Source organism: Theropithecus gelada, chromosome 1 (assembly GCF_003255815.1).
Source record: "Theropithecus gelada isolate Dixy chromosome 1, Tgel_1.0, whole genome shotgun sequence".
NCBI classification, from domain to species: Eukaryota; Metazoa; Chordata; class Mammalia; order Primates; family Cercopithecidae; genus Theropithecus; species Theropithecus gelada.
The window spans coordinates 48,411,327-48,424,256 of NC_037668.1; the positions used below are offsets into that span (position 1 = coordinate 48,411,327).

General features: G+C 39.8%; 1 protein-coding gene across 5 annotated transcripts in view; it reads right to left on the bottom strand.

The window, feature by feature from the left end:
• EIF4G3 (eukaryotic translation initiation factor 4 gamma 3) overlaps positions 1-12,930 on the bottom strand; it is a 379,715-nt gene that overhangs the window by 30,730 nt on the left and 336,055 nt on the right. For all 5 annotated transcript variants that reach the window (XM_025384549.1, XM_025384551.1, XM_025384552.1 and 2 more), the window contains 4 exons: positions 11,460-11,553; positions 10,034-10,151; positions 7,356-7,576; positions 5,497-5,612 (listed from right to left, as the gene is read on the bottom strand). In XM_025384549.1, coding sequence (XP_025240334.1) covers positions 5,497-5,612; positions 7,356-7,576; positions 10,034-10,151; positions 11,460-11,553 — 549 coding nt within the window. The remainder of the gene's footprint in view (positions 1-5,496; positions 5,613-7,355; positions 7,577-10,033; positions 10,152-11,459; positions 11,554-12,930) is intronic.

A 12,930-nucleotide genomic window follows, 5' to 3' on the forward strand; every position in this document is an offset into this window, starting at 1 on the left:
CATCACTCAAAGGGCCAGAGTCAAATGTATTTTTCTACATAATATTTACTTATTTTATGATCATTTATTTAAAAAATTGAAAATAGTATATTATGAAATAGATATTTAATGTCGTGATTCAAAAGCCTTAATGTGTCAACAGAGGTTACTGTGTCTATGTAGGTTAATATTTGCTCAATCTTCAATGAAAAAAGTCTTCTTATGAAAATTAAATTGAAGTGATATAGTTAGGTTAAGCATTAAAATTCTTTTAGTAAGTTTTTGTGGTATGCTTCTTAATTTGTGCTTGTTAACTGGTGCTTACTATAGAGTAATCCAGCCAAGTCAATATCTTTGGTCTGAAGGGTGAAAGCCGGTCAGCCAGAGTTGCTGATACACCAATAAAGCAGCGTACCTCTCTGCTCTCAGCTACTGGAAATTAGTCTGGTGCCCTGAATTCAAAATCTGTTGGTTCAACCTTTGAAGCAAAGTAGCTCTTCCAAGGGGGACGATGTAGGTAGGAAGGGTGGTGACCTGATGCAGAAGGGAGGAAGCTCATCTAGGTGTCTCACCACTGATGCTTTTTCCTCCTTGCTCCTTTATTTAATACCTCCCTCACATTAACTTTTTATCTAACAAAATTTCAAGCCTACAGAAAAATTAAAGTCATACAATATACAACTACATATCTTCACTTTGATTTAGATTCATCAATTGTTTTCTTTCTTTCTGAATGTCCAAATTTACTATTAATGATGTCAATAAAAATATTTGATATATAATACATATTCAAATTTCCACAACTGTCTCTAAAGGTCTAACACAGCTTTTTGTTGTTGCTGAGTCCAGTTGAGAATCCGACTTTACATGTTATGATGTTGTTCATATTCCTTTAATCTAGAACGGTCCTTTCTCTTTTTTGTCTTTTCATGACATTGCCATTTTTGAAACATTCAAGACAATTATCATGTAAAATGGTTTCTTTTTTCTTTTGAGACGGAGTTTCACTCTTGTTGCCCAGGCTGGAGTACAATTATGCAATCTTGGCTCACTGAAACCTCTGCCTCCCAGGTTCAAGAGATTCTCCTGCCTCAGTCTCCCAAGTAGCTGGGATTACAGGCATGCACCACCAAGCCTGGCTAATTTTGTATTTTTAGTAGAGACGATGTTTCCCCATGTTGGTCAGGCAGGTTTCAAACTCCTGACCTCAGGTAATCGCCTGCCTCAGCCTCCCAAAATGCTGGGATTATAGGCGTGAGCCACCGCGCCCGGCTGTAAAAGATTTCTTATATATGCTTTTAACCAACTAATTCCCTTTTGTTTCTGGCCACATCTGTACCTCACACACAGTCTTAGTTTGTTAAATAAATTACCACTCATCCTTCTTATTCCAACTTCCAGAATGTCGCTTCTGTCTATTCCCTGGTCTCTTCATCCTTGTGGGTCTTTCACTTTTTTTTTTTTTTGAGACGGAGTCTTGCTCTGTCGCCCAGGCTGGAGTGCAGTGGCGCGATCTCCCCTCACTGCAAGCTCCACCGCCTCCCGGGTTCACACCATTCTCCTGCCTTAGCGTCCCTAGAAGCTGGGACTACAGGCGCCCGCCATGACGCCCCGCTAATTTTTTTGTATTTTTAGTAGAGACGGGGTTTCACCGTGTTCGCCAGGATGGTCTCAATTTCCTGACCTCCTGATCCGCCCGCCTCGGTCTCCCAAAGTGCTGGGATTACAGGTGTAAGCCACCGCACCCGGCCTTTTTTTTTTTTTTTTTTTTAAAAACAATATAAGGTCTCACTTAGTTACCCAGGCTAGAGTGTAGTGGCATGATTATAGCTCACCACTGCTTCAAGTTCCCAGGCTCAGGCAATCCTCCTGCCTCAGCCTCCCCAGTAGCTAGGACCACAGGTGTGCCACCATGCCCAGCTAATTAAAAAATTTTTTTTTGTGGAGATGGATATCTTGCCCAGGCTGGTCTTAAATTCCTGGGCTCAAGTAATCCCGCTAGCCTTAGCCTCCGAAAGTGCTGGGATTACAGGGGTGAGCCACCGTACCTGGCCCCTTGTGGGTTTTTTAACCTTACTTTAAGCCAATCAACATCATTGCTACGCCTTTTCCAAAGGACCTGTAAATGAATGCAAATATTCAATCCTCAAGCTGGGCGTGGTGGCTCACACCTGTAATCTCAGCACTTTCGGAGGCCAAGGTGGGCAGATCATTTGAGGTCAGCAGTTCGAGACCAGGCTGGTCAAGAAGGCGAAACCCTGTGTCTACCAAAAATACAAAAATTAGCCGTGTATAGTGGCACGCGCCTGTAATCCCAGCCACTCGGGAGGCTGAGGCAGGAGAATTGCTTGGAACTGGGAGGCGGAGCTTGCAGTGAGCTGCAATCGCCCCACAGCACTCCAGCCTGGGCAACAGGGCAAGACTCTATCTTCAAAAAAAAAAAAAAAAAAAAAAAAATAAATAAATAAATATCAATCCTCACTACACAGAAGTGATTAAATGTCTTCTAATGGGAATTCATTCACTGTGTTTGCATAAAGGGTCAATTAGCTATATCATGATACACATTTTTTAAACTTTAAAAAGTTCAGGGGTACATGTGCAGGATGTACAGGTTTGCTACATAGGTAAATGTGTGTCATGGGGGTTTGCTGTAGGGATTATTTCATCACCCAGATACTAAGCCTAGTATCCACTAGTTATTTTTCCTGATCCTCTCTCTCTCCTTCCACCTTCTGTCCTCCAGTAGGCCCCAGTGTGCATTGTTCCCCTCTACGTGTCCATGTGTTCTCATCATTTAGTTTCCACTTACAAGTGAGAACATCAGGTATTTGCTTTTCTGTTCCTGCATTAGTTTGCTAAGGATAATGGCCTCCAGCAAAATCCATGTCCCTACAAAGGACATGATCTTGGTCTTTGTATGGCTGTATAATATTTCACGGCGTCTATGTACCACATTTTCTTTATCCAGTCTATTGTTGATGGGCATTTAGGTTGATTGCATGTTTTTGCTATTGTGAACAGCGCTACAATGAACACACGTGTGCATGTGTCTTTATAAGAGAACAATTTATATTCCTTTGGGTATATACCCAGTAATGGGATTGCTGGGTCAAATGTTATTTCTGTCTCTAGGTCTCTCATAAGTAGCCACACTGTCTTCCACAATGATTGAACTAATTTACACTCCAACAGTATAAAAGTGTTCCTTTTTCTCCACAACCTTGCCAACATCTATTATTTTTTGATTTTTTAATAAGCCATTCTAACTGGTATCAGATGGTATGTCATTGTGGTTTTGATTTGCATTTCTCTAATAATCAGTGATGTTGAGCTTTTTTTTCTTGTGATTGTTGGCCACATGTATGTCTTCCTCTGAATACTGTCTGTTCATGTCCTCTGTCTACTTTTTAGTGTGTTTTTTTAATTTCTTGTAAATTTGTTTAAGCTCCTCATAGATGCTGCACATAAGACCTTTGTTGGGGGCCAGGCGCAGTGGCTTATGCCTGTAATCCCAGTACTTTGGGAGGCGGATCACCTGAGGTTAGGAGTTTGAGACCAGCCTGGTCAACATGGCGAAACCCCATCTCTACTAAAAATACAAAAAAATTAGCTGGGGGTGGTGGTAGGTGCCTGTAATCCCAGTTACTCGGGAGGCTGAGGTAGGAGAATTGCTTGAACCCGGGAGGTGGAGGTTGCAGTGAGCTGAGATTGCACCACGGCACTCCAGCATGGGTGACAAGAGCAAAACTCTGTCTCCATAAAAAAAAAAAGAGAGCAAAAGAAAAAAACGACAACAAAAAACCACCTTTGTCTGATGTATACATTGCAAACAGTTTCTCCTATTCTGTAAGTTGTCTGTTTATTCTGTTGATTGATAGTTTCTTTTGCTGTGCAGAAGCTCTGTCATTTGATTAGATCCCATTTGTAAATTTTTGTTTTCATTGCAATTGCTTTTGGCATCTTCATCATGAAATCTTTGCCTGTGCCTATGTCCTGAATGGTATTGTGTAAGTTTTCTTCTTCACAGTTTTGAGTTTTACATTTTAATCCATCTCTAGTTGATTTTTGTATATGGTATAAGGAAAGGGTCCAATTTCAATTTTCCGCATATGACCAGCCAGGTATCCCAACACCATTTATTAAAATGGGAATCCTTTCCCCATTGCTTGTTTTTGTCAGGTTTGTTGAAGATAATTGAAGGTGTGTAGTCTTATTTCTGGGTTCTCTATTCTGTTCCACTGGTCTGTGTGTCTGTTGTTGTACCATACCACATTGTTTTGGTTACTGTAGCCCTGTAATATAATTTGAAGTAGGTTCAGTGCGGTAGCTCATGCCTGTAATTCCAGAACTTTGGGAGGCCGAGGAGGGCGGATCACGAGGTCAGGAGATCAAGACCATCCTGGCTAACACGCTGAAACCCCGTCTCTACTAAAAGTACAAAAAATTAGCCAGGCGTGGTGGCAGGTGCCTGTAGTCCCAGCTACTTGGGAGGCTGAGGCAGGAGAATGGCGTGAACCCAGGAGGCAGAGCTTGTAGTGAGCCGAGATCGTGCCACTGCACTCCAGCCTGGGCAACAGTGTAAGACTTTGACTCAAAAAAAAAAAAAAATATATATATATATATACACACACACACATACACACACACACATATACACACATACATGGTTTGAAGCAGAGCAGTGTGATGCCTCCAGTTTGTTCTTTTTGCTTACGACTGTCTTGGCTATTTGGGCTCCTTTTTTTGGTTCCATATGAATTTTTAAATAGGTTTTTCTAGTTTTGTGTAGAATGTCAAAAGGAGTTTAATGGGAATAGCACCGAATCTATAAATTGCTTTGGGCAGTATAGCCATTTTTATGATAGTGATTCTTCCTATCCATGAGCATGGGACGTGTGGTGGCTCAGGCCTGTAATCCCAGCACTTTAAGAGCCCGAGGTGGGTGGATCATTTGAGGTCAGGCGTTCAAGACCAGCCTGGCCAAAATGGTGAAACCCCGCCTCTTCTAAAAATACAAAAATTAGCTGGGCATGGTTACAGGCACCTGTAGTCCCAGCTACTTGGGAGAGTGAGGTAGGAGAATTGCTTGAACTTGGGAGGTGGAGGTTGCAGTGAGCCGAGATTGTGCCACTGCACTCCAGCCTGGGCAACAGAGCAAGACTCTGTCTCAAAGAAATAAAAAAGACCATGACAGCTATATCCAGGGTGCCAGAAATGCTTCATAATGATAATGTGTTGTTTTTGCTCCTTAATATCGAAGTCAATTTGGTTTTCCTTTAGTGGGGAAGGATTGGTACTCATTCTCTCTGCCCACCACTCTATGTTGTAAATTATAGCATCCAATTAAAAGAGAGTACTTGGCAGAAATGCATCAGCGTTAAGCAAACTGAATTGTGTAGGACTTGGATTACTCAACCTAAGTATTATCAGTTCATAATGACACCTGATTTAGACCAGAACCAAGTATTATATACTGTCAAAGGACTTTGTTTTTTTTTTTTTAATCTCATTTACCTTAAAATCATTAATGTGCAGAAATTCATCAATGATAGATTTGGACTTCCTCTCCATTTCCTCTTCTGATAATGCAGCCTTGTCAGGAGCTGACACTGCTGAAATTTCTGGTTTTGCTATTAGAGAGGCCCCCCGCAAAGAAAAGTAAAAATAATAAAAATTACTATTAAAATAGTGAGATTATGGTTGACAATATTATGTACTTTACATTATTTTTACAGTAAAGGCATTTAATAGCTACAAGACAATAGATACAAGACATTTAAACAGAATACAGAAACCTTTTGTTTTAGAATAGATTTGCACTAACTAACTTTATAATCTACAATAACAATGAACAAGATTTAGGAACACGATAAACTTTCCTATTTAAAGCTTTTTTGTTCCTTTCTGTATTATGATTGTTCCCCATTGCTTCGAAGATGAAGAGTTCACGAGGTCTTCACAATCCTGCACAGGTCAGGGCCCTGCTTGCTACTAAGCCTGAGCCACACTGCTGCTTGAACAAATCGTGGCTATTCCTACTACAACTTTGCTCATAGTAATCTTGTCTGGAGTGCTCTTTTCCTCTGCTTCACACCCATCCCTGTCTACAAACCTGCTTCATTCCCATGGGTCCTTCAGATGAAGGAAACCTCCCCTTGCCCTAATTCTACATAGCTCCTTGGTACCAGATAGTTCTAAGTATTCTCTTAGAACTAAATTCCTTTCTTCATAGCACCTTTCTCAGTTTGTGTCTTTTGTGGAATTACTAAAAAAGGTCTTTCTGACTCAGCAGACTGAAGGCAAAGAACAGGGATCAAGTGCCTCACACTTACTGTGCATCTGGTAAATGTACAAATGAATCAGATGATAAAAACACATAGAGCAGCTGTGCTACATTATTCACTACACACAAGATATTTTAATATCCTATCTTGTTATATTTCAAAAGTATCTACCACAGATTTAAAAAAGTCACACGTCCCTAAAGCTGTATTATCTAAAGTTACACCAATTGGGAGAAGACACTTTAATTTGTCTCTGAGATCCATTTAGGGACTACAGTTAAGAGAAACAATTTAAATAGTGAAACAAATTAGAAAGCTATATAAATACTAAAAACAACTGGAATTACTTCATGATAAATATTTAAAAGAGGCTGAAAATAATCTTCAATTTAAACTGTTTTCCATTGCTATATTCGTCATCACAACATTTAATACTTTTTGAAAACCTTGTATTTATCAGGTAATGTTCTAAGTATTTACATGTATTAACTTCTTATTTAATTTTCATAATATCCTGAAAAGGTAGGTTCAACTTATCCCCATTTAACAGATAAGGAAACTGAAACACAGGTTAAATACATGAAGCAAGTTTTAGAGCATTATCTGAGCAAGTCCTCTAAGTATATACATGCTAAATGCATACAAAAAACAACAGGTTACCAAGGAAGATGAAGGCGACTAAAGATAACCTAATACCTTCTCTTTGGTTTGTCTTGCAGTGGCTCAATAATGAGAATTTTCACACATTTGAGGGGCTCTACACAGCATACACAATCTAACAGCAACGTAAAGTGTGGGATGCTACAGGGACTTGTAAGAAATTCAGATTGCTTAAAATACAGCAGGAGGACCTCCTCACCATAACATTTAATAAAGAATGGAGAAAATTTACAAACTGTCGAGCTAAGGCATACCTAGGGAATGAGAACAGTTATAAAACTATGAGGTGCCCTTTCACTCTTCAGATGCTGGTATGTGTTGCTATTATATGTTGATTCTAAAATCTACTCAGGCAGTCTCCTTTTTATTTTTCCTTCCAAATTTAAAACCCAAATCAGAATCTGCATCTGTTTAAGCCAAGTCTCTCACCTGACTCCCTTGTTTTATTTCGCTCGGCCTCAGTGCTGTTCCTCTCCACATCCACAGCCCCTGTGAGCTGCTTCACGGTCTCCAGCATCTCTCTCCGCTGCTCTTCTTGAGACTGATTGTCTAGCAGGTCTTTACTGCTGCCACCCCTCATGAAAGTATTTGGCCGAGCTGTTGCAGATGGAAGGGGCTTATCATTCTTCTCCCTGCCCATACTTCCACGACTTAAAAGACAAAACAACACTTTTCAAAGGAAAGACAAGCCCATGTCCCCTACATATTCAAATTATAACATAACACTAAGACTTTCTGAAAGTATGCAGAATAATTTTCCACAGATAACATTAGATGTGTGAAGCACCAACTATATTTCAAAGTCTGCTTATTCAACAAACAAGTAAAAGAGTACTTTAAAGGGAATATTTATTAAGATGTTTTAACTTTTTTCTCTGAAGCGATACTACTTAATACTTTAAAATGTCAGTGGTGGCCAAGCATGGTGGCTCACACCTGTAATCCCAGCACTTTGGGAGGCCGAGCAGGGCAGATCACTTGAGGTCAGGAGTTCAAGACCAGCCTGGTTAACATGGTGAAACCGTGTCTCTACTAAAAATACAAAAATTAGCCGGATTTGGTGCCGGGTGCTTGTAATCCCAGCTACTTGGGAGGCTGAGGTACGAGAATTGCCTGAAACTGCGAGGAGGAAGTTGCAGTGAGCCAAGATTGCACCACCACACTCTAGCCTGGGCGACGGTGAGACTCTGTCTCAAAAAAAAGTCAGTGATAATTTTGGTAACTTCTTTTTCTTTTCTTTTTTGAGATGGAGTTTTACTCTTGTTGCCCAGGCTGGAGTGCAATGGAGTGATCTCGGCTTACTACAACCTCTGCCTCCCGGGTTCAAGTGATTCTCTTGCCTCAGCCTCCTGAGTAGCTGGGATTACAGGCATGCACCACCATGCCTGGCTAATTCTGTATTTTTAGTAGAGACAGGGTTTCTCCATGGTGGTCAGACTGGTCTCGAACTCCCGACCTCAGGTGATCTGCCCACCTTGGCCTCCCAAACTGCTGGGATTACAGGCGTGAGCCACCATGCCTGGCCTTAATTTTGGCAATTTCTTATTTTAGTTTTTAAAAATCTTTCAGGAAAAAGAAGACAATGATGAAAGTATGAGTTACATAAATGAAAGGGAAACAAATATTATAAGAACATGGTATCACTATCTTAGAGATTATACAATGGTACCTTTTTATTTAGAAACTTAAAACATATGGAAAATATTTGAGAATCAAGTAAAAGCTGTCTTAGATTAGCTAACGCCATATATTTTATTCCTTTTAAGAGAGACTCTCCATATTTCCTGATTTCGTCTTCTTTTAGACAATTTTAACCAGCTGGGCAAACAGTTTGTTGGCCCATGGTAGACCAGAAGCAGCAAATTAAAAGGGAAAAGGAGAGACTCAGGCAGGAGAATGGTCTAACTATTGTGAAAGAACATACACAAGTGCTTAGGAAGCAGAACCATTAGGGGACATTTATGAGAGCAAAGCGCCACAAGTGATACTCAACGACAATCTGAATCATCATGAAAAGCTGACTTGTGCTAAGTATACTTCGTTTCAGAAGAAGTCAAGGGATTAAGTAACACAGTTTGCAAAGTCTACCTAATCAAACTTATTACAATAATAATAATAAAAAGCCTGATGGGAGGATCGCCTGAGACCACGAGTTCAATGCCAGCCTGGGCAACATAGCAAGATGCCATCTCTAAAAAATAATAATTAAAAAAAAAGTTTTAGAGCTTAAAGAAACTTCAGTTCTGAAAGTGCTTATGTAAAAAATGTTTTTTGTGACTGCACTACAGGGTCCCCATTCATGGTATGTAAACCAGTCAACAGAATACTTGACTGTAACAATCCTATAAAAGCAAAAGTAGAAAGATAGTGAAATATGGAGACTAGCAAAAAAAATGAAGGAAAACCTCAAATATAATGTGAAGAACACTGTGACAGAGAAATGTATGGGTGGATTGTCACGTTCTTTAATTCCCATAGTTGAGAATGCTAGATGCTTCTAGAGTATCTGGAGGATTAGCTTGGGGAGCCCCTAGACATGCCTCCAGCGCTGTTTGGGTGGGCCTAGTTTTCTTAAGAATCCCTTCCCTCCCAGCCAGGCACAGTGGCTCACGCCTGTAATCCCAGCACTTTGGGAGGCCGAGGAGGGCAGATCACAAGGTCAGGAGATGATCAAGATCATCCCGGCTAACACGGTGAAACCCCGTCTCTACTGAAAGTACAAAAAATTAGCCGGGCGTGGTGGCCGGTGCCCGAAGTCCCAGCTACTCGGGAGGCTGAGGCAGGAGAATGGCGTGAACCCAGGAGGTGGAGCTTGCAGTGAGCCAAAATCATGCCACTGCACTCCAGCCTGGGCGACAGTACAAGACCCCATCTCAAAAAAAGAAAAAAAAAAGAATCCCTTCCCTCCCATCCCATCCCAAATCCACCACCCAATTATGTTCCTATCTTAGAAATTATAGTGTGTGTGAAGATTACAGAAGGAAATCAACTTTAGGAATAAAAGGAATGCATCTATAAGGATTACTATCAGAATCCTTGTTCCTATCTTGCCACACATACTGGCAAGCAGGCTGGCCTTGGGTAGACATAAAAAGCAGGGTTCTCACCTAGTTATGGTCCTTCGGGAATCAAACTCTACAGGCGTGGATGGTGTGGACCCTGAGGGTGCTGGAGGTTGCAGGGCAGAGAATCTGTTTAAACTGGAAGCACTTGACCGTAAGGCATCTACACATGTCAAGGATTTAGAAAAAAATACAAATCACATGACTAAAATGCAAATAATCAGTCATCTGCATCCCTGGGTGAGGCCTGAGACCAGGCACTCCTAACAAGCTTAGGTGATGCCAGTCTCCTGGTCCCTCTACCATATTCTGAGAAGCAAAGTGTTAGAACGAATTTGCATGTAACAGAGAGTTTAGAAGTCTTCATTTATTACAACCATTCGTTCCTTTAAGAACATAGTAAACGGGTGGGAGTGGCAAATAGAGGAAGAAGGCAAGCAAAAACAGAATAAAACTTTAACAAAGCTAACCAACACAAATGCTTCAATCTCATGTGTGTACAAATAAGCATGTGGGTTTTACTGAATAATGACATTTTTTAAAATTTAAAGAAAAAAGGCTGAAATTACTTAGTAGAAGGGACATATGGGAAGTAGGTTAACACTGAATTTTTTTGTTCTTTCCATTGGGCTTCCTCAGTTAATAGGATGTGTTTCTGATGATCCAAACATCTTTGGAGTTCAGGTCAAATCTCTCAAAATCTGATTTTCAAAAAAGATTTTGAACAATATTTCTTTATTCTTTTATAACTCCCTAAAATTACAGTAAATGCACCTGCATATTAAGATTCTTTCCTCAACATAATGAGTTTCCCTTTTAATTTGAGGTCCCAGTAGTTTCTCTAGCTATATTAAATTTGTCAACAACTACAAAAAGGAACCTAAAAAATTAAGGTCTTAGTGGCTGAGTGTGGCTCATAACTGTAATCCCAGCACTCAGGAGGCCAAGGTGGGAGGATCACTGGAGCCCAGGAGTGCAAGACTAGCCTAGACAACACAGTGTGAGACTCTATCTCTACAAAAAAAAAAAAAAAAAAAAAAAAAAAAATCAGTCAGGTGTGATGGCGTGTGCCCGTAGTCCCAGCTACTCAGGAGACTGAGGCAGGAAGATTGCTTGAACCTAGGAGGTTGAGGCTGTGGTGAGCTGTGATCATGCCACTACACTCCAGCCTGGGTGACACAGCAGGATCCAATCTCAAAAAAATAAATAAATAAAATAAAAATAAATCAATAAACAAAGGTCTTAATTAGCCTAAATGAATGAACTGAAATTTTTTTTTTTAATGCTTAAAATTATTTAAGGATCCTGAGAAAGGATCTATGTTGAAAGGAAAGGGCTACCAATAAAATTTTAGGCATGATTAGTCTACACATCTTTCCCTAAAACCATCATTCGATGACTATGGGAATGTGCTGTGAGGCGAATGCTAACAAGCCACAGCCAGGTTTGAGGAGGGACACTGCACACTTACCAGTCTCGCTTGCCTTTGCTCCACCACTGCTGCCTTTTCCCCAGCTGCCTAGCTGTGCTTTAGGTACCAGCTGAATTTTTTCATCAATTGTAGGCTGTAACATAAGAGACCACAAGTCAGTTATAGGAAATATTCTAGAAGAATAGTTTTTCTTTTATTTTTTTTCTTCTTCAGTGAAGTAGAACCAATTATAGCAACAAAAAATTTGTTTGGAATGCCAATTTAATAGAAACAGAAATTGGAGCTGTTCTCATTAAACTGGGATCCATGTGGCCCCTGAAGCACTTCCTTGGACTCCAGTTTCTATAAAATACTGTTTGGTCTAGAGAATGCATCCAGGTCCTCCTATTTAAGATGGTTTATGAATTTGCTAACTGTAATAAGCAGTTTCTCATCATTCTTCTTGTATACTACCCATTAATTTTAAAAAGAAAAAAATACAAATACCACAAAATTAATTCATTAGTATCTTTACATGACTGTCAGAACACAGATCAACAGACACAAAAATTTCATGTTGGGGCTAGAGATAGGCAGTGGGATGTGAGTATTCAACAAAGAATAAGAAGAAAGACATTTGAATGTTAGGCAGGGAGCGTAGGAAGTTAAGGTGCCTGATATCTCATGTTTAATCTTCCAAGCACACCTTTACTACAAGTGAAATAAAATTACACTGTATGCATTATATTATTATAAAATAAATATAACATAAAAGCTGTAATGTAGCTCTTTGTAAAAAAGATATTTCTATGTTCTGACAGCTCATAATATGTTGCTATGCTATATAATGTGCTTTCACACAAACCTCTCCCAATTAACAATAAATATATTTAATGGTTTTGTTCTAGGATACTCATGTATAGTATCTCCAGTATAACTATCTGAATACACAAAGTTTATTAACAATTTACATACTTAAAAATATTAAAGTAGTAATGTTGGAGATTTGATACCAGCATTGTTTTTATAGTATCCAAGCACGGAAAACATAATATTTAAAAATACAAATGTTGTTATTAAATACTGACACATTTTTCAAAATGCTGGAGGATTTCTTTAAACATAAACTTTTGGTTAAAACTGTCTCTAGATGGAAATGGAGATGGTAAGACTCAAACTGTATTCAGCAATGGAATTCTTGCTCTGAGATATAAACAACTAGAAGAAAGTACCAGAATCTTGGAGAAAAGGATCCTAGCTAACTATATTATTAAGAGAGATCCAGAGGGAGAATTTTCTATCATGAAGCAAAGCTTCGACAAAACTGTGAGATGTAAATGACATAGCCCATTTTATTCCAATTTTCTTTTTTTTTTTTTTTTTTGAGACGGAGTCTCGGTCTGTAGCCCAGGCTGAAGTGCAGTGGCTGGATCTCAGCTCGCTGCAAGCTCCGCCTCCCAGGTTTATGCCATTCTCCTGCCTCAGCCTCCCGAGTAGCTGGGACTACAGGCACCCGCCACCTCGCCGGGCT